Genomic DNA, 24,865 nt, shown 5'->3' with positions numbered 1-24,865 from the left:
GAAATAGAACATTGTCAGCACTCCAGAATGTGATTGATCTTTTACCTCAAGAGTTTGGTCCCTAAACATTTCAAACAGAGTTATCCTTTATGCCATTAAAGGGAAGGGATCCTGCATCCCAGCACCTGTAGAGCGCCTGGCACATGGATCAATAAAGGATGTGTTCACTTGCACATATAACCATGTGTCCTTTAAGTGCCATAATTTTAGAATTATTCTCTAAGTCAATAACATGGCTTGAGGGATTTATAGGAATTTCTGTAATTAATTTCCAGTTTAATAATTGTATATGCTTAATGAAATATAGTTGATTATTTTTTCACAGGAAACTTTGGGTGAGAAGTTAACTCTATGTGAGGATAAAAAATAGTGTACTGATTCTTGTTCATTTTTTTTAGAAAGGGGAACTTTTTTGTGTGCTGGGAAAATAATAAATTATTTAAAACTTGAATGTTTTTAGAAGACTTTTTTAATAAAAGCATATAGGAAATAAGATAGTCTACCTATCTATGTATAGAAACATGAGGAGATATTATTTAGAATATGTATATCTATATCTGTTTATCTACATCTGTAAAGTCGGGGTAGAGAAATGGTTAGTATGAGCACTGAACTGGCTATAAGGGAGAGATTTAGCCTCACCTTGTTTTCTTAGATTAGAAATATGTGAGAAAAGATGTTAGTGAGAGGGACTGGTTTTCAGATTCAGCTATAAATTAAGGATAAAGGACTTCTTGTAGCAATGGATTATTTAGAAAACCAGATGGGACAGTTTTAAGCAGTCTTTAGGAAAACAAAATTTTTTTCAAGACCTGTTCCAAACAAAATAATGTGAAAGCAATTTATACATACTTTATTAGTTTCATAAGATATAATTTTCCTAAGATTTCTGTAGCATTGCTGTTGTTGGATGGGCCTTTTTATTTCAAATTCTAGTTTTGAATTTTTTTCTTCTAAAGCAGGGAATTTTATATTTTTGTGATTATAGATTTTATACTTCCTGAACATTGCTGATGAACCTGTCCTGGGATATAATCCTCCAACTTCGCTTACAACTTTTCATGTTCATCTTTGGAGCTGTGCACTTGATTATAGGTTAGTTCATAAATGGGACAAAATAAAATTTTATTTAAAATATGTACTAAGTTTTGGGGAAAATGCATAATTCAGTAGAATTAAGTTTCAAAATGCTCTTTTTTTCCCCCTCAAAATGCTCTTTAAGAGGAGTTTCTGTTGTTGCAGCAGACTAAGGTTCTGAAATTTCTTTTCGGTGGTAGGCCTCTTCACTTGCCAATCCGGTCTCTTCTTACTGTTGAAACATTCAGCATTTCAAGTAGTGTTGCCTTGGATAAATCATCTTCTACGCTCAGGTACCTGTGTGAACTTCTTTGTACACTAAATGCAGCTGTTCAAAACATCCTGACTGTTTTATCTAAACCCTTTGATTAGATTCTCAATTTTTTGTTAAAATCAGCATTGTTTTACTAATAGTCATGTCCCTTCTCCCCATTTTCAGTTTTTTCTCAGATGATTCGTCCCACCTTTCCTTTTCTTTCTTTTTTGTTAATCCTCACCCAAGGATATTTTCCCACTGATTTTTAGAGAGAATGGGAGAGAGAGGGAAAGACAGAGAGAAATGTTGTGTGAGAGAAGCACATTGATTGGTTGTCTCCTGCACAAGCCCTGACTAGGGCCTAAGCTGGGGAGAAGCCTGCAACCAAAGTTTTGTGCCCTTGACCAGAATCGAACCCAGGACCCTTTGGTCCACAGGCCAACGCTCTATCCACTGAGCCAAATTGGCTAGGTAGGGCTTGTCCCACCTTTTCTATTCACTACTCTATTTCATTTTTAGGGAGGAAATAATTCTCGAGATTGTTAGTTTAATTTTTAAAGTAGATATATAAACTTCCCATAATACCTGGTACACTTCATTTTCATAATTTAAAACTTGTGAATTTGGACATCTATTAAAAAAAATCAGAATTAGTTTGAGCAGATGATTTAATCCCATTCTTTACACCATTTAAATATTTCTGGCACCGAGTTTTTAAAAAATGTGATATGACATTTATAAGTTAGAAGCTGCATGTGACTTTGATAATATTTATGTCAGAAAGAACGATACAACTAACATATATAGTGATCAAGTGCATATATTTGAGGTTAGTGTTTTAGATATTGACTTTATCTTTTTTCCCCTCAGAATAATCTTGGATGAAGCTGCTTTACATCTGTCTGACAAGTGTAACACTGTCACTGTAAATCTGAATAGAGGTAACAGTGAAAAAGCAAAATCTAGAATAGAGGAATGCTTTTTTATTTTTATTCTTTGTGTGTGACGTTTTTAAAGCATTTAACTTTGGAAAAATGCCAGTGAACTAAGGATTTTAATAAATATCAGTTTGAAGTTGTAATGTCCTTAAGTGCATCAAATTATATATACTCTAAGACAAGTTTTGTTTCTAACTAAAATAAGTCATAGGATTTTTGTAGGATGAACTATATTTCTGTTACATTAGAAATATTTTTAGCACTGCCTGCCATGAATTGTAGAGATGCTAGTTTTATTAGGTGTTGGGTAAGCATTTTTAAAAAGCTATACTCAAACATGTTGTTAATTCCTTTTTAAAACCTTAGATTATGTTCGTGTGATGGATATGGGGCTTTTAGAATTAACCATAACTGCAGTGAAGTCTGATTCTGATGGAGAGAAAGTAAGTTATTAAAATAATTGGAAGTTTTAGTTGTCTTGTTTTTATAGGAGGGACTGAAAGAGCATTGACTTTGTTGTAGAATTATTTTTTCCACTTACCCTAATTTTGGTAAAAAGTAGATACAATATTTTAAAATGAAGACTGAGTTATAAGTACACATTTCCTTTGATAAGACAAATTGTATATTTTATTTAATGTAAAACTATACAAAAAAGGAAAATTTGGCCTCTTGTTTGGAAAACATTTCATCCTTTTTTCCTGTGCTGTGTCCAGACTGACTCACGCTTTGAGTTACACTGTTCCAGCGATGTTGTCCATATCAGAACGTGCTCAGACTCCTGTGCTGCTTTAATGAATCTCATTCAGTACATTGCAAGCTATGGCGACTTACATGCAGCCAACAAGGCGGAGGTGAAGGCAGGAGCCCCTCAAAGAAAGACCACGGTACAGTCGGCAACGCCGTTTGTTAGAACGAACTCCCTCTGCCCCATTCCAGCCTCACGAATGACATGTTTACATCAGCAAGGCCTTCACGACAGGCATAAGGCAGAACAGAAACGGAAAGTCATCTATCTATTCGCTACCTTCAGAGGATGGGGCTTCCATGGACTTTTTTGGAAAATTGATATTGTTTGTTTCAGAACATTATTAATCTTCTCAACCAACATGACACTTTTTTTTAACTTGTTATTTTCATCTGTCCTGGGGAGAGAAAGAAAACATGTGTCATGTTAGAGCTTGTTATATGCAAGCATGTCAGAGTGCTATGAGAAAACAGATTATTACCAGGAGACTTGCAGCACTCACATAATATCATCTCCTGTGTTTATTATACTAGAAATGGGGTGGCAGTGTAGATACTTTCTCGGGTGATTTCATTTAACCCAGTGCGATACAGAGGTTCGAGATTATTATCTGTGTTACAGGTGAATACACAAGACCCAGAGAATTGAGGTGATTTGCCATAATTAGTAGCAGAAACAGCCATACAGCTAAGCTCTGTTGGTTCAATGTGCCACCTCTTTGCCCTCTTTTATGTCCAGATTGAACAGTATCCATTTGCCTGGCTTTCTTTATTTCCACTGTGTTTTCATACCTCTTCTGTGAACAGAGTCCTCAGCGCCCTTAGGTTAGGAGCCTCTGGAAGGGCTGGCTGGCTGGCATTCCTTCCTTCAGGACCATCTCACACTTCCTCACGTTACACTGCCGCTTGATTCCTTCCTGCGGCGCTGTTCTTACTGCACTCCCTCTACTGTTGACTCTCCATGGAAACATTCTCCAGTTCATGAAAAGTTATTTTAAATTGTCCCTTTCAAATTGGATCTTTTCATTTTATTATCATCTTTTACTTTTTTATTGAATTTATTGGGGTGACATTAGTTAATAACATTACATAGGTTTCAGGTGTATAATTCTATAATACATCATCTGTATATTGTATTGTGTGTTCATCACCCCAAGTCAAATCTCCTTCATCACCATTTATCTCTCCTTTACCCTATTCTCCCCCCTCCCACCCACGCTCCTTTCCTCTGATAATTGCCATAGTATCTTTCCATTTTAGAGTCTTGCTCACATTTCAAAGCATGGTGTGGATTTAGTGAATCCACAGCTCGTGGCCTGAAATGGTTAAGTATCAGGGCTGGAATTGAACCCATGAAGCACCATTTGGGAGATTTCCCTCTTGTGTATGCCCCACTGCCCTGATGTATCTATTCACTCTAAGAAGTGAGCTGTGAGCCACAACGACTGTCTTGAAGGCGTGGAAGCCCTGGCAGCCCAGATCAGACTCTACAGAGCGAGATCCCCTCGCCCCCGCTTCATGGCACTTTTCCCCCTTCTTCTCTCTCTTCTCCTGTGTTGCCTGTTCACAATCCCAGTTCCTGGGCTGGTTTTGAGGTGATGCCAAGTAGTTGTGTGTGTGTGGGGGGGTGATGATGATACTAAAAACTTAAAATGGAGCCACTTCTGGGCAGCATATTGAAAAGTTAATATGTCTCTGTTGCTGGTGTTTTTGTAAAATGTAGTGAATTTCTGGGACAAAAGAATGTTAAATAGTTTGCTTTTTAGAGCAGTTTCAGTTATTTTTAATTAGTTTCTTTGACTGTAGGTAGATTTCGGTGGTCGGCCGTCCTCACGAGGCCCAGTACTTCCTGAAGCAGATCAACAGATTTTACGAGATTTGATGAGCGATGCTATGGAGGAGATTGAAGTGCACCAGGCCAGTTCCTCCGTGAGACCACAGTCTAATGGTAAGGCCGATGGGGCCTTCCCCTGGAAGCCCTGGTGGTGTCATCGAGGCTTACATTGTTTGTGTTCCTACAAATTCTTCAACAAGGAACTCATTAAAGACAAAACAAGTCTGAGTTCTGGTGGATGTTTATTAGTCAGCTTTGTTTATTGAGTGTCTAGTAGATAAATAACACCGACGAGGATGCTGTGGGGGATGCAGATCAAGTGGAGGCAGAGCCGTGTTTCCTGGAAGCTTATAGATTAGTGAAGCAAACTGGCACTAAACCGGGCAGAGTGGTTCAGAAATGATAACGTGGGAAGAAACACCTCAGAGGGTGTTACATACATACTGTAAATGTTGTTCGGAACGGGTTGGAATCAGTGCATCAGACTTCAGTGAAAGTGCGATGAGTTGGCTTTCAAACTGGATAGGACTTAGGTATGTCAAAGGGAGAGAGAAGGTATCTTGGCAAGATCATTAACATCAAGAGACACGGACAAAGACAGGGGGAGCCCCGCTTACCTAGCAGCTCAGGTTATTATGTAGCAAATGTTCCCTCTTATTGAAAAGAATCCTATAGAATAAAACCCTAATATGCAAATTGACCAAACAGTGGAACAACAGGTCACTATGATGCACACTGACCACCAGGGGCCAGACACTCAATGCAGGAGCTGCCCCCTGGTGGTCAGTGCACTCCCACAAGGAGTGCGCCACTCAGCCAGAAGCCGGCACGGCTGGCGAGTGCAGTGGCGGTGGCAGCAGCCTCTCCTGCCTCTGGAGGAGTGCTGAGGACCCCTTGGGGGGATGTCTGCCTGCCAGCTTAGGCCCGCTCCCTGTGGCAGGCGGACAACCTTCGAGGGGTCCCTGACAGAGAGGGCGCAGGCCTGGCTGAGGGACCGCCCCCCCGCTCCCAGTGCACAAATATTGTACACCAGGCCTCTAGTTAAACAATAAAGTTGGATAGGCAAGGAGGAGGAACCAGATGGGAAGTATCTAAACATTTTGAAGCTTGTCTCCGAAAAATATTTTTTTTTCTGATTGGATGAATTTAACTATTTCTATATGTTGTGAACTCTTAATTGTTAAAAATTACTTTGATGTTTTAAGACTTTAGTATTAAATGTTGCTTTCATTCTAAATTAGAACTAAGGAGGCAAATGGGAGCCCTCAGCTTCCTAGCACCACATCATTTCTAATAAACGTTAGCAGCTGACCTTATGTAGAAATGGATATTTAATGACTGAGCAGCTTCAATATACAAGGTTCTGTACTAGGCACTCAAGGAGGTGTAAGTTCAAGATGCTGCCATAGAAGAATTTAAAGTCTAGTCTGTGAGTCTCTAGGAGCTAAATGTCCCTTTATCCATCTTAGTGTTCTCAGTCCATAGTAAATTATTGATTTGAATAACTGAATAGAGAAAGACTTGGTGAATCTAATATGAAATGAATCGTATAAAAATGTATGTTTACGTAGAGATTTTGGTGCAAATGCACTGTTTTGTGAACTTCATACCAAGAGCTACCTGAGAACAGGTATCCTATGTGGGTATCCAGCACCCCAAGAAGCCGTCTTTTTGTGGCTCGGAGTCACTTGGAGGCCTGCCTGACCGCTGTTTCCCACTCCATGAGCAGAGAGTACCTGTAGTTTTAGGTGACGTTGCTGGGTACATTCGCTTCCCTGCTCTTGCAATATTGTCGAATGGGTTTCTTGCAGAGCTCTACCCACAGGACAGGATTGTCAATATGAGATTCTGGCTAAAACCAAACTCCATTCATCACTAACCGCTGCTGCTGAATTCCTGAGCTCCTCCAGCACAGATAGCTAGGAGGAGACTGCACTTCATGGGCCCATCATTTACTCTTTTCTTAGGGAGTTTCAAACTTATTCTTAGTCTTTTTGTCAGCAGCCAGAGGGGAATTGTAGAAAAAAGTGAGATTTTGCAGGTGAAAGCATTCAACATGGTTAAAATGCTTATTTTTGTTATGTTGTTGTTGATGTTTCAGCATGTGCCAAAACTGAATGCTGTCATCTTTCTGCCTAGGTGTTTTGGATGAAAAATGTCACATTCAGGAGCCATGTTGTTCAGACCTCTTCCTGTTTCCAGATGAGAGTGGGAATGTGTCCCAGGAGCCTGGCCCCACTTATGCCTCCTTCACCCCCCACTTGATTAGTGACGCAGTGCCAGGGGTGTCCACTGAAAACGATGACTTTTGCATTCTCTTTGCACCAAGGGCAACCGCTCAGGTAATAAATAGATAGCATAATTGAGGCTTTAAGATAGCGCTAAAAATCAAAATGATCAAAGGCCCCAAAAGATTAAGATTTTAACTTTTTATTGTTCGGAATTACTTTGTTTTGTAATTTACTATTGATGCTATGTAAATGTTTGTTATGCTTTACTATTTCTGTGACACATCTCTCAAGGACTCAGAGAAGAATGCTCTATATTTGCAAAATCTCCTTCATAGTTAATTGAACTACAGATGTCATGTGTAGGAAGGCTGGGGAGTTTCATGACAGAAAGGGGTGCTGCACAGAGTTGCTAGTCCAACACCTGGGAGACGTCAGATGTGCTTCGTGTGAAGGCTGGTGGTTGGTTGATATAATTTCCATTTTAGAGTCATGCTCACATTTAAAAAGCATGGACTGCTTTTACTGAATCCACAGTTCACTAACCAGAATGGTTAAGCATTGGTGCTAGAATTGAACCCCATTCAAAATGCATCACTATTAGTGCATATATGTTTTAAACTGCTTAGTACTAACTTAGTAGGTGAGTGTATTTATTTGACTAAGTTCTGGGGAATTAAAAAAAAAGTGAAAGCAATCAAATTCATGATAATCTCATTATGAAGAACATGATAATTTGGTCAGGATGTCGAAGTAGGTCAGATTTGGAATGCAGTATTGACTTTGAATTAAAGAACTACACACACACACACACACACACACACACACACATATCTGCCTCTTTATTGCCAGTCACATAGTAAAAGCCAAATTATAGATTATAAAAAATCCTTATGGAGTACTTTGCATAGAACAGAGAGTCCACTTTTTGGCTAATAATGCAGAATATCTTCTGTGATGATTAGTGTCAGGACTATTATTCTGTTTTATGTATTAAAATCACTAGAAAGGATGCAGATCAGTACATTCCTTTGAGACAGGCAGCATAATCAGTGGTTTTTTACTCAGCTAAGACAGTATGTGTTACCCATTTCTTTGTTTCAGGAGAAGGAGGAAGAGCCAGTTGTAAAGATAATGGCTGAAGATGCAATTGTGATAAGAGATAATTACTTCAGTCTGCCCGCTAAGAAGACAGATGCCAGCAGAGCCCCCTTGCACTTCCCCGTCCCCGTTGTCCGGTATGTTGTTAAAGAAGTCTCTCTTGTCTGGCATCTTTATGGAGGAAAGGATTTTGGAACAGCCCCTCCTACTTCTCCAGCTAAAAGTTACATGTAAGTTAAATTCATTTTAACGTAAGTTTGTTTGGCAGGATTATCATTTGAAGAATTATTAATAAAGTAGTATTAAAAATCTGCAATTTGTATTACTCTGTAAATGGTAGTGCTAGAGTTTTTCATTTTGTAAACTTACGTGCAGTGTTTGTATTTTTACTAAAATGTGGTGACTTAAGTGCTCTCCAGTGAGCAACAATTTTTGGGCACCTACCATGTGCCAGAACTTGTGTTAGGGGCACATTCACTAAAATGAGTGTGACCCGACCCTGCCCTGGCTTTGAAATGGAGAGAGTTGTGTGAGCAACTGAGGGCAGTGAAGTGTGTGCACCAGGAGGTAGGGACCATGCACGCCCCTGAATCTCCGGCACCCAGCTCAGCATGCAATGGCGTCGAAGCTCCCGAAGTCCTTGTTAAACAGATGCATCACTTGGTTGAGCTAGAGAACTGCAGAGAGGACCAGGTAGCGGGCAGGCATGCTCATGGGTTGGGGGGGGGGAGAAAAGGCGTCGGGAGGTGGTAACCTTGGCACAACAGTGTAGCGACTGTATTTAAAAGTAACTTTTAAACACTTGTGAATTTACTATAATTCTTTGTCTAGTCATTGGGATTTCTAGGACTGGTACTCTAACTGTCGGGGGTTTCTGAAGTGACCAGGAACTTAAAAGGAAGTCTCATTTCCAAGTCTGTCCTGTGATGTGAACGCCAGCATCATAGTTAGGTTTTCCTGTTTAGCTAGCAGGCGATTGCCGTCAGGGCAGTACAGTAAAGTGCATGTTCACAGTGTCTGCAAAGTATAAAAGCTGTGCTTCTGATTTATAGTTGTACAGTGTGTGGCAGTGTTATCTTACAGCTGTGTATCTTACTCTCTTTCAGCTTGTTATTTTTCTGTGGTTATTCATTACCTTTCTTTGAATATTCCTGTAACAAAAGGTTTTTCTTTTTCAATTATAGTAGTCCCCACAGTTCACCTTCTCACACGCCCACAAGACATGGACGTAATATGGTATGTGGGGGCAAAGGAAGAAACCATGACTTTTTAATGGAAATACAGTTAAGCAAGGTAAGATGGCATTTTGAAGGGAAAGTTCCACGGGAGTGGGAGCATTAGCGAGGGCTCAGTGCACCCCGTTCCCCCATGTGCAAGCCTTAGAACCCCCGTTTGGGCTTATTAAAACAGGCTGCTGGGCCCCAAAGTTTCTGATTTGGTGGAGCTGAGGTAGTGCCCTTGAATAGATATTTTTAATGAGTTCTCAGGGGATTCTGATCCTGCTTTCCCAGGACCACACTGGGAGCCATGCCTGCAGTCTCTATCTGGGGATGCCTGCCTTGGGTAGCACACGTCAGGTCCTCTGTGGACGTCTAGACCCACACAGTGGGGCCAAGCCCCCAGTGACTTCATATGCATTTAATTCTGCCAGCTTGTTTGGGATTTTACTGAGGGTCATATATTAGGGTGCTTAATGTGGAGATAGAATGATGCCAATTCCATGTGTTTAATTGTATCCTTGCCCACTTTGGAACTTGAACCTGCTGTCATTGATTCCTTTGCAGGCATGTTCATGAGTACAAGAGGGTAATTGTATGTCTTATTCCTCTTGAGAGTTTGGCTTGGGAAGGATGGGGATTTTGCCAAGGTCTCATAAGAAATGTCAAGTCAAGCCCTAGCCGGTGTGGCTCAGTGGCTAGAGCGTCGGCCTGCGGACTCAAGGGTCCCAAGTTCGATTCTCGTTAAGGGCATGTACCTTGGTTGCGGGCACATACCCAGTGGGGAGTGTGCAGAAGGCAGCTGATCGATGTTTCTCTCTCATCGATGTTTCTGACTCTCTACCCCTCTCCCTTCCTTTCTGTAAAAAATCAATAAAATATATATTTAAAAAAGAAAAAAGAAATGTCAAGTCAAGCTTATCCTTGTGTATAGGGAACATACAGATCGGTACCTAAGTGAGCAAATAAATGAAGGAACGGTACACTCCATGAAAGTGGAATTCAAAGCTGAGAATTCAAAGAATGAGATGAGTGATATTTTGCATTGCAAAGAGAAAATCTAATTTAAATAAAATGTCAAGATGGCCCTGTGTTCCTTCTCCTGTCTGTGAAGGTGAAGTTTCAGCATGAGGTCTACCCACCGTGCGCGCCGGAGTGCGGCCCCCGCCTCTTAGAGCACCCGGTCTCCCGGCAGGTGTTCCTCGTGCAGGACCTGGAGATCCGAGACCGGCTGGCCACGTCACAGATGAACAAGTTCCTGTACCTGTATTGCAGCAAGGAAATGCCTCGCAAAGCTCACTCCAACATGGTAAGATTGGAAACTTGATATTTTTGTTATCTGAAGTTTAGAAAAGTGTTTTTATTATATACTAGAGGCCTGATGCATGATATTTGTGTGGGGTGGGGGCGCCCTCAGGCCAGCCTGCGCCCTCTCGCAATCCGGGACCCCTCGGGGGATGTTCGACCCCTTGCTCCTAACCGCTTGCCTGCTTGCTCCTTACTGCCTGCCTGCTCCCTCCTAACCGCCCGCCTGCTTGTTTCTTACCGCTTGGCTCACCGCTCCGTAGCGCTGCCGTGGAAGCAGGGGAGGCTCCTGCCATCGCCTCTGCTCACCAGCCGTGAGCCCAGCTTCTTGCTGGGCAGCGCTCTCACTGTGGGAGCGCACTGACCACCAGGGGGCAGCTCCTGCATTGAGCATCTGCCCTCTGGAGATCAGTGCGCATCATAGTGACCGGTCATTCTGGTCATTCCACCATAACTGTCCTGGGCTTTTATTTTATAGATAACTGCAGAAGATTTAGATTGGGGAAAATTACCAGGTATCTTTACCCAATTTAATATGAAAACCCCTTTTAAATATGCTGCTTAAAGTTTTATGGTTTAAAAATTATTTTGCTTGTCACTTCTAGGGTCCATTCTCTAAATTTGTCAACATGATGATAGCTGAGGGAAACTGGAAGTCCATAGCAATCTGTACAGAGTAGTTAGGATTGCTTGAAGGGTTCAGATTTCTAACACTTTAAAAAGCGTAGTGGAGCAGAAATGATTAGTGAGGACTCCTGGATGAAAGCGTCAGGGAGCTGGCTCTGGAGTATGGACTGGGCTTAGCGCGGCCTGTAGCCTCCTGAGACTGCACAGCAGTACCGTGTGCTTTTTTCCCTCTAAAAAGCATCCGTATCTTTCATCAGGTTCTTGAGGGAGTGTGTGACCCAGAAAAGTTTGATTCAGGCTTTAAGGAAAGAGGGTAAATAGTTCCACTTTCTGATCTAGGAATATAATTCTTTTCCTTTGTTTTTTTAAAATGAGAGCAATTTCTTAATATCATTGGGGATATTCTCTCCCTTTTATCTTGTAGTTGACAGTGAAAGCATTACACGTGCGCCCAGAGTCGGGCAGGTCACCTCAGGAGTGCTGCTTAAGAGTGTCACTGATGCCACTTCGCCTCAATATCGACCAGGTAGGCACCCTCATAACTCATGGAACTCCGGTGAAATACACATCCCACATTCGGAATGAGAGACTTAAGAATCAAATGCTTACTATTTAACCTTTATGAAAGTTGGATAATTAACAAAGACTTTTGCTGGTAAAGAACAGGGCAGGTTTATTAGGCTTTTGGAATCTGAACTGTTGGTGTATAATCGTTCTAGATGTTATCCCCAGTCTCCATCTCAGGGTCTGCATGACATAGCCCTTGAACCTGCTTCTCATTCTAATTCTTACGGACACACTTCTCATTCAGATGTCCAGGTGTTTTCAGAGTCTTCAAGGAAGGCCTGAGATATGATTGAAAGATATAAAGGATTGAGTCTTACTCGAAGCACCTGGAAGACAGTTCCTCTGCCGTAGGTAAAATGACAAAGTAGTAAATTGGCACCTGAACAGGTCACAGACGACAGAGATTCATGGAAAGACATAAATCCTGTTTCCCATATTCCAACAAGCATCCCATCAAGTTATTCTAGGTTTTGCTTTGGGACGAATTGCTGTTAAAAACATAGTTGGTGCCTCTTCTGCAGACTTTATTCAAGGTATACAACAATATGATGCTTTGTAGCGGTGCAGTGTAGTCGTGAAGAGCATAGGGTTGGAGTCAGACCTGGGTTTAAATCTGAGCTCTCTCTTACCTGTTGTGTGGCATTGGCTAAGTTACTTAACTTATTCAAGCCTCAGTTTCTTCATTAATAAAATTAAAGTAATACATATAGCATCATTTTTTTAAACAAAGAGGATTAAATGAGACTAGTGTATGTAAAATGCTTCGCTTGGTGCCTGGCACAGAATGTTAAAGATCATATAACGACTGAAGAAAATAAATGGGGCTTTAAAAAGAATCTGCCTCTAAAATAACAAACCCTCCTTTTATTTTTTTAATGTGTGTGTGTATGTGTGTTTTATTTCAGAGAGACAAGGAGAGGGAGAGATAGAAACATCAATGATGAGAGAGAATCATTGATCAGCTGCCTCCTGCACACCAGACACTGGTGATTGAACCCACAATCTGGGCATGTACCCTTGACTGGAATTGAACCCAGGACCCTTCAGTCCACAGGTCGACGATCTATCCACTTAGCCAAACCCTCCTTTTATACCTTATATTGGGGTGAGCTCCGGTTTGAACGTAGAGTATGTGTGGGATGGTAGCATTATTTGTTCACTTAATATTGACTGAGTAATGTTGATTTTTTTATTTAAATAAGTAATGTACTTCGGAATAAGCTTAAATAATATTTATATTATAAACAAAATATAGACATATCTTAGAGAATATGTGAAACAGATGTTTAGCACAACTTTTCATTAATATTTGTAGCTTCCAAGCTGGGTCAGACTTACCAAGAAGAACTTTAGATTTATGCTTTCTCATTATGAGAATAATACCTCTTGGTACCCATATTTTAATTTAACTTATCCATACATTGTCCTAGTAGGAATATGATGAAGTATTTATGGGGAATTTCATCTGTGGAAATCACATGTGAGCACAGATTTGAGCAAGGTACATCTTTATGGCACGACTTCACCAGACTTAGCAAGCCCAATTTTCTTTAATAGACTTTTCTCTTTAATATTGAGCTTCATTTCTTCTTTAGAACTGTAATGCGTTATGATTTTAAAGTGGGAAAATGTTAATCTTAGAGAAGACAGGGAAATAAATGATGTGACTAAGTTGAGGAGGAATGGGGAATAATTCCCCCGCTCTGAAGCCTGGGAAACAAAGCCATGCTACAGATATGTCAGCCTCAGGGGGTATGTTATTGATTAAAAAACCTTCCTGGTTTGCAGCTTCTAAGATTGATAAACCGTATTTTGAGATAGCAAATGGTCATCTGAATAGAAAACCAAATATTTGTGTTCTTCATTTTTCCTTTTGAAAGCAAATCAGTTGATGAATGATAATGCTTTGAGTAATATTTTTTCTTACCAAGCATATCTCCCTTTTATTTGTCTTCACTGACTCATAGATAGTAAGTATGAAAGCAACACATTGTTTTCTCATGTTTTTAAAAAGCTGCATCGCTGCCCTAGCCAGTTTGGCTCAGAAGATAGAGTGTCGGCCTGCGGACTGAAGGGTCCCAGGTTCGATTCTGGTCAAGGGCACATGCCCAGGTTGCAGGCTTGATCCCCAGTGTAGGGCATGCAGGAGGCAACTGATCAAAATGATTCTCTCTCATCATTGATGTTTCTATCTCTCTCTCCCTTCCTCTCTGAAATCAATAAAAATATATTAACAAAATAAAAATAAAAAGCTGCATTGCTGATGGAGTTCCATGCAATTGCCTCTGAAGTTCCGTGTGCCCATGGGGTAGGCAGAAAACTAGGCAGATGGGGTGATCTCCATCTAGGGGGGTGAATAGATGATGAAGGTTATAGAACTAGGCCGTTTGAGGTCCAAAATATGAAGGGGCCAGATTTCCTGACTCTCCTAGTCTAGTATTCATTTTAGTATTGCACTACCTGGAAATCTGTGTAAGGAAGGTATGCTAATTAATTCCAAGTCATTTGCTGAATGCCAGCCACGTCCCATGTTCTGTGCTAGGATGCTGGGGGTACAAAGATGAATAAACATTTTATTCCCAAAGGTCTCTGTGTGGTGTGGCGAGACCAACATAAACTATGACTTAACACCTATGGGGACTACAGGTGATAAAGGTGAGCTTAGGATGAGGTGCCCCACCAGCAGAGGGCTCCAAGGCCAGGTGTGTGTGTGGGGGGGTGCGGTTGGAAGAGTGAGAGGTGATCAGGAAAAGCTGGCCGGGGGAGGGGACATTTGCATGGGCCTTAGAGAATGCAATGGAGTCAGCCACATTAAGATCTTTGTGAAAGCATGAGAGCCTAGTTCAGTATCTGAGAGGAGAGGTAAGGCCATTGGGGAAGGATCAGTAAATGCCCAGCTGAGGCTGGCGATGCTGAATATGTGGCAGGACCAGTTCGCGCGCACATTTGTGGTTTTTCAGCATCATTGCTTAATTGCCTGAGTACGACCTGAAAAGTAATTCTTTAACACTTTGTCATATTGCACTATTAATATCTTCTATCATACAAACTTAGTGCTAGAAATAAATATTTTGTAGTTCAAGTGTAGCATACATAAAAAACCAAATTTTTAAGTTTAAAAAATTGATTGTATTGAAGTATAATTTGCATATAATAAATGCACAGAGCTTGACAAATATACACTTGAGTAACTACGACATCAATTAAAATATAAAACATTTTCTGTGCCCTACAAAGTCCACTCATGTCCCTTTGTAGTCAGTCTCCGCCACTCCAAAGCAACCACTGACTTCATTTACACCGCCACAGATCAGCTACCTTTCCACAGCTTCATGTCAGTGGAATTGGATCTGGCTTCCTCGCCAACATTGTGTCCGTGAGATTCATGTAGGCTGTGTGCTACCCTGTAGCAGTCTGTTCATTTTTATTGCTGATTAGTATTTCATTGTATGGGTATTCCACAGTTTGTTTCCTCATTTACTTACTGGTTTACATGGTGCAACCACTGTAGATCTCTGTGTTGCTAGTTTTTTAAAAATTTTAATTCTCATCCGAGGATATGTCTTTATTGATCTTTAGAAAGAAAGAGAGCCAGAAATATCGATGTGAGAGAGAAACAACAATAGGTTGCCTCCTGTACATGCCCCAACCGGAGATCAAACCCGCAACCTAGGTATGTGCCCTGACTGGGAGTTGAACCCGCAACCCTTTTGGTGCATGGGACAACACTCCAATCAACTGAGCCACCTGGCCTGGGCCTGTGTTGCTAGTTTCAAAATTGGGTTGTTTGACTTAGGAATTTTAGAGAGTTTAGCATAAATAACTAAAAATAAAATAAAATTCTGAGGACATTTTAAAAGACTTGATTAGTATCCCTTTGGTGTTTTGTGCATTTGTAGTAAAAATGGGTAAATCACTGTCTCTTAGTCTTCATTTTTTTAAGAGCACATTTATTAATTTTCTCTTTTTGAAGGCAGTCATATTTAAAAAACATAGCATTGAAAATATCTCCTCCTAGTGGCCAAGGAATAACATTTCATATACTATTAACTGTTTACTACTTGAGATTGGAGACATACATATATAGTAATATGTAATAAACATAGTAATGTAAATAATATGTAAAATATGTAAGTGTAATGCATAATCTAATGAGCAAGGCATGAACCCACTACCCTCCTGCAGACCATAGTGCATTTCCAGTGCTGTCAAACCAACTGCTGCTCTTCAGTCCCATCTGCCATGTTCCCTGGAAAACACCCTCCTAACTTGTTATTTATACTTCTTACAGGTGTGATCTGTAGTCAGTCAGAGCCTTGGGAATTGCCAGCCAAATTTTTTGTGTGCTACCAAATATTGTAACTGCATCTCTCCATTTTAGGATGCCTTGTTCTTCCTGAAGGATTTCTTCACAAGTCTTTCTACAGAAGTAGAGCTTCTAATGGCTCCAGATCCAGAAGGTACTAAACATGTAGCTGAAAAATCTATAACAAGTACTTGGATTGACTGTTATGAGGCCTTTTTGAGAATGTACTTATGTAGTCTTCATTTTCATTTATATAAATGAGTTGGGTTTATTTTTTATTAAATTATGCAAATGTAATTTATGTAAAAGTAATAGTTTAAAAGGTGAAAGTCATTTTTCTGTCACAGTTAATTGTGTTCATTAAGTGAAATGTAGCAAAACCAGTTAAAGCTAGATTGATGTTGGGGCTCTACGGAAGCATAGCTAGTGTTCCCAACGTGCGCGTTACTCTTTCAGTGAAGAAGTCGCCTGGCGCTGACGTCACCTGCAGTGTGCCAAGGCACCTGAGTACCTCGAAGGAGCCAAGTCTAGTGCTTTCTTTCTCTGGGCCAAAGCCACCTTCCCCAAACGACAGTGCCAATTCAGCGGAAGTGGCGAACGGGGAGGAAGAGAAGGACTTCGCGGCTGAAGAAGCCTCGTTTAGTGACCAGCCTGTGTTTTTTAGGTAAGTCATTTAATTTTGATAACAAAGCTCTTTGGAGTTGTGAAGATGGTTCTTTAACACGCTGTGTAGGGTAGTCATGAGGTTGCGTCAGCTTCTCTCCTCACTGCCAAATCATCAACTGTGTATTTGTTTATCGCTGTCCCACCAACCTCCGTCTCCCATTTTACAGGTGGTAACCTGGCTGAGGCTCCTCTCTCTCTCGGTTCTGTAGCAGGAGTTTCCTTTTCCTCCTCGCTGCTTCCTCTTTTCCTCCTCCTGTCCCTCTTTCTGGTCACTAAATGGCTTCTTGGTTCTCAAACACGGTGCTGTCCTTTTTCTCTTTTCCTTTACTCACCTCAACTTCAACACTCCTCCCCTTTCCTTATGGGAATTTTCTGTCTAGTGTGTCTGCCCTCCCCCATCACTGTTGTGTCTTTCCTGTCCCTGCCCTCCCTGGCTAAGTTGGCACGACCAGGAAGCCCAGGTCCCTGTGCTGCTGCTGTCTGCTCGGACTGCTGCCCTGCTGTACACATGGAGTGTGTCCCTCCTTTCCTGGCCCATTCACTCCCCATCGCCCTTCCTTCCTGATCCTTGGTGGTAGGGAGGAGCCTGGCTCTGTTGGAAGGAAAAGCGTGAAGATCCAGCCCACCTGTGTTGTGAGGCACAATGAGCTTCCTTCTCTGGTTCTCTGTGCTCCTCGCCCACGGCATCAGTGCCCCCAAACTGTCTTTCTCTCTGAGTTCTGAGATTAGACTTTATGTTTTAAATATTACGTGTTCTGCTGAAAGATTTGAAAATGGGATATGAGGGTTGGGAAGATGCAGGAGTAGATGGTCTTTGTTGGCCCCAAACCTTCCCACCACGAAAGAACGACCTCACTTGTTATTTCCCACACTGATCTGTTAAAAACCTTTTCTACTAAAAATTGTGTATTCGAAGTAATAAAGTGAATTCTCATTTTATGTGAATCACATGTAAACTATCAGTTTTGTTTTTGTGAATACTGGATAACTGATATAAAAGAAATTGAGTTGTTAAAATTCTGGACTGAAAGCAATGAAATTTGACACTTTTTAGCTTGTGTAGTGCTGTGACCTTTGCGGCGGGGTTCAGGATCTGAAGGACGGGCCGACGCACAAATATGTAATTACCACTGAAAAAGATTTTTTACCATATACTCTTCATTTTAGTTATATATATTTTGCCTTAACAACTTTGAGATTTTAAAGCCAATTATTACCCAAAGCATTTTCCTTGGCAAATTCTGTAACAGAGATAACTTACGGGCTTTCAGTGGCTTTAATGTTAAAGTATTATTTTATTTTATTTTATTTTTCTTTATAAAAACAGAAGTGCCCCCAGGACCTGAGAGGCAACCTTAGAATGTGGTCTATTATTATTCAAGAACTACCCATTATTATGGAAACACTAATTTTGTTGCCCAAACTCAGCCTGTATATTTTCCTTGTATCATTTTCACCATCTCCCAAAGAAAAACAGTCTGCGGCCTATTCTATAGCATCCCTGAAGAGATGGGGCTTAGGCTAAGAGGCTACCAAAATCAGGCGGGGCGCACCTTCTCTTAAGCTAGCCTTTTTCTCTTCATGGATATAGAAGTCTCCAAACTGTGAGAATGGCTTATTTATTCAAATTTCAAATGAGGGACTGGGAAACAAAAACATGACAAAAATGGGACTTTTAAGAAACTCCAGAGAGCGGGCGTCCATTTTACAGGATCACTAAGAGACCTAGTAATTAATGGGTGGGGCCTTCTTTAGTTACCCCCCCTTTGTCTAGGGAATTTTCCTAGGACCTGTGTTATCGGCCACGTGTACCGCTCATATTCTCTCTCCCCACCCCATCCTGTTTGCTCTGGGGAAATTTAGTAGTGGCCTGGCCATTTACTGTTTCTTTTCTATTAAAATAAATTAAAGGCATGCTTAATAGACTAACAATAAACAAATTAAACCAAACAACAAAGACAGGTAAAACAACAATTAACAGACACTCATATATACGATATTTACAAGCACGCATAACACACAGACAAGACAATCAATTAGAGCTCTTTCCATGGATCTTCCCGATGTTTCGCATGGCCTGGGACTTACAGCCAGAATGCGGCCCAGACCTCAGCCTGTTGTTCACAGATCTCACCCTGTCCTGCTCTCCACAGCACTGACTGGCATCTGGAGTTGTTTTAGCTAAAACCTGCCCGTCCCGAGGCGTCAGGTGGTGATTGTCAGACAGAGCATCAGAGCCCTTTTGTGAAAGGACCTTTTTCCCATTTTCTCCAGCTGGGGAGCCTCCCCCACCAGAGGCAGAGGGTCCGGGGCCTTAGGTGTGACAGACTGTTGATCTCCAATACGAAGTGGGCATAATGCAGTCAAACAAGAGCCCACCTAGTTAAAGATGACCAGGGCACTCGTTTTCCTTGAGCCTGATTTAAGAGAGGACCTTTTGACACCTTAATTCCTTTATCCTTGAGCATGCAAGCTAAAAATTTACAATGATGTTTTTGCCTTTTACTCGAATTCTTCCCCATTATAACCTGGCTGATTAAAAACGTCCCCATCCACTTACAGTCGCACCTCCGAAGCTGGCACGGGCTTTGTGCGCATTGAGCTTCCCACCTTTCCAGTGAATTTCCGCTTTTCCTTTCTCACTTCGTTTTTCGCTCAGGCGAATCTTCTCCTCCAGTCCCTGTTCATGGCACCAGATGCCGCGACCTTCGTGGCGGGGTTCAGAAGGGGCCGACGCACAAATGAAAATCCTATACAAGAAATATGAATTTAGAAGGCATTGGGGGCCAGGTGGAGCCTCTTTCTTGAAGAGACACGCTGAGACCTGGGCTTATCCACTTTTTATTCAGTTTTAGATACACATCTTGCCCTCAGTAAAGCATGGCAAACAGGTAGCAGACAGACCGTCTCTAAGGTCAGTAAAGATTAGTAAGGTCCAGTAAACACTTACTTGAAGGCTATCAGGTCAGGAAATTGCTTTGAGCCACCACTATCTCAGCACGAACAATCGGTGCTTAGCGTCAGCCCTGCTAATGCTCAAGGTCCATCAGCCTTCCTCGTTCCATGGTGCACTTTCATGATAGTATTGGAAAGCAGTGGCTTCCTGCAGTATAGTAAGTAGCCTTACTTACCCAGTAAATGTTTTTCCATTAGACTGTGTCAAATAGCTTATAGATTTCTATTTCTACTCTCAAAAGCTCCTAGAGCAGTGGTTCTCAACCTTCTGGCCCTTTAAATACAGTTCCTCATGTGACCCAACCATAAAATTATTTTCGTTGCTACTTCATAACTGTAATGTTGCTACTGTTATGAATCATAATGTAAATACCTGATATGCAGGATGGTCTTAGGCGAACCCTGTGAAAGGGTCCTTTGACTGCCAAAGGGGCCGTGACCCACAGGTTGAGAACCGCTGTCCTAGACGGTCCAGGGCCCTGGGATGGGAATAAGTGATAGAGTCCAGTTACTCACTGTGGAAAAGAGGAAGCTAATACCCAGGGAGGTGAGTTGACTTGCGCAGACCACACAGTTAGTGGCTGAGGCAGGACTGGAATACGGGTCTTAATCCCAAACTCAGTGCACTTTCCAAGGATGGTCTAATACAGTGGTTCTTAACCTTCTGGCCCTTTAAATACAGTTCCTCGTGTTGTGACCCAACCATAAAATTATTTTCATTGCTACTTCATGACTGTAATGTTGCTACTGTTATGAATCGTAATGTAAATATCTGATAAGCAGGATGGTCTTAGGTGACCCCTGTGAAAGGGTCCTTCCACCGCCAAAGGGGTCGCGACCCACAGGTTGAGAACCGCTGGTCTAATAAGTTCTCCCCAACATTTATTCAACATTTACTTATTCAACAAGTACTTGTTGAACATTTGCTATATATATACTACATTTTATTCTAGGCCAGGGGTGGGCAAACTTTTTGACTCGAGGGCCACAATGGGTTCTTAAACTGGACCGGAGGGCCGGAACAAAAGCATGGATGGAGTGTTTGTTTTACTAATATAAATTCGAAGTAAATATCATTACATAAAAGGGTACGGTCTTTTTTTTTTAGTTTTATTCATTTCAAACGGGCCGGACCCGGCCCGCGGGCCGTAGTTTGCCCACGGCTCTAGGCACAGTGAACAAAGTAGAGAAAAATCCCTATTTAAATGAACTTAAAAATAACCAGAGGATGCTGTTTTGTGCCATGGAGAAAAAACGTAAGGAAGAGGCAGGTGTTGAGGGGCTGTTGCCCAGAGAGCCAAATGGAGATAGTATTTAGAAGACGGGAGATGTCCTTGTGGTGATGATGTGAATACAGCATTGTCATTTTCCTGAGGTTGAGTGGTCTCTGTGGGACGGCGTAGGCTATAATCCCCAGAACTGATTCTGTAGAACACGCGTTTCCAGTGCCTGTGTGCAGTTCAGCCTTTGCAAGCTCCCTGTGTTTGATGTGTGCCATCAGTGTGTAATTCTGTCCTCAGAGAATTCCCAGTATTTGCATTCCATATCCTGCTTACAAGCATTAATCTCAGGAATGCTCACTAAAATCCACCAGTGTAGGTGGCATTTTGAAAATTTATTTACAAAGACATTTAGACTCAATTGTTTAGGTAACGTGACTTGCCCGTAATTGCATCCTATATAACTGAGAAATATCTGCCCGAATAAAGTTTTTTAAGATGAACACTATTAAACTAGGAAAAGTTTTTTTGTGAGAAATTTTAAATATAATAAAATAAATAAAATTTATAAGATTATTAACATTTGGGTTAGTTATGTTATAAGAAAATATAATGCTAAAAGTCATTCTCTTTTATTCATTTTGTGGTTTTGTTTTTATTCTCCAGTTGAACAAATTAATTTATAGTTAATTTCAACTATTAGTAATTTGAATATAAATATCCCTTTCTTCCTTTATCTTCAGAGAATTCAGATTCACATCAGAAGTTCCTATTCGGCTTGATTATCATGGCAAACACGTATCAATGGATCAGGTTTGGAAATTTTGTATAAATATACTCTCCACAAAATTATCTCATTTGTTTTTCTAATGGACTCAATTTAAAAAAAAAATTTTTTTTTGTCATAGTTTTATATATGAAAGTGCAAGATTTTAAAGTGTAATTGTTTTTAAAATAAATTGAATACCATTTGCTTGAGACCCCATGAGTAAAAATTGATATAAATTGGGTCCTACCTATTATAAAATATGTGTTGTTTTGCTGTAAATATTTTGTTTTAGCTTCCTTAGTGAATATTGCTTTGACGTTCCCAGACAATAACTGTTTTAAATGACGAGTCTCTCGATTTACAGACTAATGTGGCCTTTATTTTTTTTTAAGGGTACGCTAGCTGGGATCTTGATTGGTCTGGCCCAGTTGAACTGCTCTGAACTGAAGCTGAAGAGACTCTTCTATCGGCACGGGTGAGCCGCTCATCAGGGAGACCTTACGCTGTGGTCGCCACGTTAGTACAGCAGATATGAGTGGGGCTTTCTCAGCAGCATGCTCACCTTGGTCACGGACAGCACTGTGTGCAGACAGCTTAGTTTCAAAGGATCCTTACTGACCAGGGCTAGGTTTTATTCAGAGAAAGTAGAAATAATTAGAACAGAGTAGTATTTTTCAAAAACAGCTATCGTTATGATTATTTGTAATGATTTCCCAAAGTTGTAAATCAGCTTATTTAGTGAAATCGGGAAGTTCACTAAGTAGCTAAGAACTGTGTGGCAATTTGTAGACATTGAGTTAATCCTATGCCAGAGCTTTAGATGTTCAAGAAATAAGAGCAGTGTTAAAACATACTTACACACGTTACCTAAGCCTTGTGGAAATTATTAACATCACAACACACACACACACATTTATTTATACTTATATGTATGTATATATTCAGATTGAACATCTATAATATTTTATCCTTAAGCTGTAGTCAATTTTCTTTTATCTTAAGTCAAAAATTCCCCAGACATATCTAAAGCTATACATCTTTCTCCTTTTTATATACTAACAGTCATTTGCTTAGTTTGCTAGGTGTTGACAAATTATTCTCCTATGCAATCACTGAATGGCTTACTGACATTAAGAAGAACCAGCTACCAGGAATCCTGGGAGGTGTTGGGCCTATGCACTCACTAGTACAATTAGGTGAGTTTTCTTTTTTAATCAGAAGATGTTATCTTACCTCATCAGTGGTTCTTCACCCCTTTTGGGTTATGGATGCCTTTGAGAGTCTGTGTCAGAACCATCTTTCTAGAAAACTTACATTTGCAGTCATACACACGAAATTGTGCTTCCCATTTCAGGGGTTAAAAACCCCAGGTTGGAATGGAGCCGAGGCCTGAGCTCCAGCACCGCTGTTGACCTCTCCGTGTTGACTTGTTCTAGTGCAAGGCCTGAAGGACTTGGTCTGGTTGCCAATAGAGCAGTACCGGAAGGATGGCCGCATCGTCAGAGGGTTTCAGAGGGGCGCTGCCTCCTTTGGCACCTCGACAGCCATGGCTGCCCTGGAACTCACCAACAGGATGGTTCAAACCATACAGGTACCTTTCCATAGGCTGCCTGAACCTATGCAGAAGGACGAGCTGTTACAGAACCGTTCCTCCATTTTGTTTTATGATGATATTGTGAAAATGTTGAGAAAAGTTATTTTATTCGTAGTATCATGCTTTTTTTTATTAGTTATCCACTGTCAAGTAATCCTATATAATCAAAGCCTAATATGCTAAGTGTCTGGTTGTTCGGTCAGCCGTTCAACCAATCAAAGCATAATATGCTAATGATATGCTAAGGCCACTCAACTGCTCGCTATAACATGCACTGACCACCAGGGGGCAGACAGTCAACCGGTCAACCGGTCGCTGTGATGTGCACTGACCACCAGGGGGGCAGATGCTCCGATCGGTAGGTCAGTTTGCTGCTGGGGTCCAGCCAATCGGTACTGAATGAGATGGGCCGGACACGCCCTGGAACCCTTCCACGGCCCTTCCCCAGCTGGCCAACCTCCTGCGTCCCTCCCCGGCCTTGATCAGGTACTGGTGGAGTCCCTCGGCCTGGCCTACGCCCTCTCACAATTCAGGACCCCTCGGGGGATATCGGAGAGCTGGGTTTGGACTGATGATGGAACGACCAGTCACTATGACGTGCACTGACCACCAGGGGGTAGACGCTCGATGCAGGAGCTGCCCCCTGGTGGTCAGTGCACTCCCACAGGGTGAACACGGCTCAGCCAGAAGCTGGGCTCACGGCTGGTGAGCACAGTGGCAGTGGCGGGAACCTCTCTCACCTCCGCAGCAGCCAGACATCCCCTGAGGGCTCCCAGACTGCAAGAGGGCACAGGCCAAGCTGAGGAACACCCTCCCCCCCCCTCCCCCAGTGCCTCTAGTTAATAGAATAAAGCAGCGGAATCCAGTGTCATAGCTAAATGTAAAGAAAGCATTGCAGATCAAACAGTAGTTGTATTAGGTTTGTTCTATGAAGTGTTAAGCTCCCACAACCCTGTGCATTGTTAACTAACCTGGTGTCATGGAGAATGCCCTCAGAGGACAGAGGAGGAACTGAGAAAATGAGCTCGATCAGATGGTGCCAGTTTTGAATGTACAACTTAATGTTCTTATGAAAGGAACATGTTCTTGTAAAGAATTCACACTGTGCGGGCACGCGAGTCCCTCTGCTCCTCCCCTTCAGTCCCTGTGGGAAGTGTACCTTTTCTGACTCATTTCTTACTTTGTGTGAAATGGCCAGGCTGCGGCAGAGACTGCTTACGACATGGTGTCCCCTGGCCCCCTTTCTATCGAGCCCAAGAAGAGCAGGAGGTTTCCTCACCATCGCTTAGCCCACCAGCCAGTCGACCTGAGGGAAGGTGTGGCCAAGGCCTACAGCGTGGTGAAGGAGGTAGGTGGCCCTCGGGAGGGACAAGCAGCACCACGCCCGTGCTTCCTGGCTGTCATCACACACAGCGCTCTGTGGTTGTCAGTCATCCCGAAGAGGCCCTGGGAGTGGGC

At 41.7% G+C, this 24,865-nt stretch overlaps 1 protein-coding gene across 1 annotated transcript in view; it reads left to right on the top strand.

Annotated features, from left to right (window-relative positions):
- Positions 1-24,865, top strand: part of ATG2B (autophagy related 2B) — a gene marked incomplete at its 5' end in the record, with an annotated part of 69,612 nt that overhangs the window by 42,958 nt on the left and 1,789 nt on the right. The window contains 18 exons of the mRNA XM_081104917.1: positions 989-1,095; positions 1,278-1,370; positions 2,204-2,274; positions 2,638-2,714; positions 2,988-3,158; positions 4,825-4,966; positions 6,992-7,194; positions 8,185-8,411; positions 9,366-9,474; positions 10,513-10,707; positions 11,755-11,856; positions 16,279-16,357; positions 16,660-16,867; positions 21,788-21,857; positions 22,206-22,288; positions 22,888-23,009; positions 23,250-23,404; positions 24,606-24,755. Coding sequence (XP_080961043.1) covers positions 989-1,095; positions 1,278-1,370; positions 2,204-2,274; positions 2,638-2,714; positions 2,988-3,158; positions 4,825-4,966; positions 6,992-7,194; positions 8,185-8,411; positions 9,366-9,474; positions 10,513-10,707; positions 11,755-11,856; positions 16,279-16,357; positions 16,660-16,867; positions 21,788-21,857; positions 22,206-22,288; positions 22,888-23,009; positions 23,250-23,404; positions 24,606-24,755 — 2,364 coding nt within the window. The remainder of the gene's footprint in view (positions 1-988; positions 1,096-1,277; positions 1,371-2,203; positions 2,275-2,637; positions 2,715-2,987; positions 3,159-4,824; positions 4,967-6,991; positions 7,195-8,184; positions 8,412-9,365; positions 9,475-10,512; positions 10,708-11,754; positions 11,857-16,278; positions 16,358-16,659; positions 16,868-21,787; positions 21,858-22,205; positions 22,289-22,887; positions 23,010-23,249; positions 23,405-24,605; positions 24,756-24,865) is intronic.

This window comes from Myotis nattereri (assembly GCF_964212035.1).
Source record: "Myotis nattereri genome assembly, chromosome: 1".
Classification (NCBI taxonomy): domain Eukaryota; kingdom Metazoa; phylum Chordata; class Mammalia; order Chiroptera; family Vespertilionidae; genus Myotis; species Myotis nattereri.
This window is presented reverse-complemented; position numbering and strand designations above follow the sequence as displayed.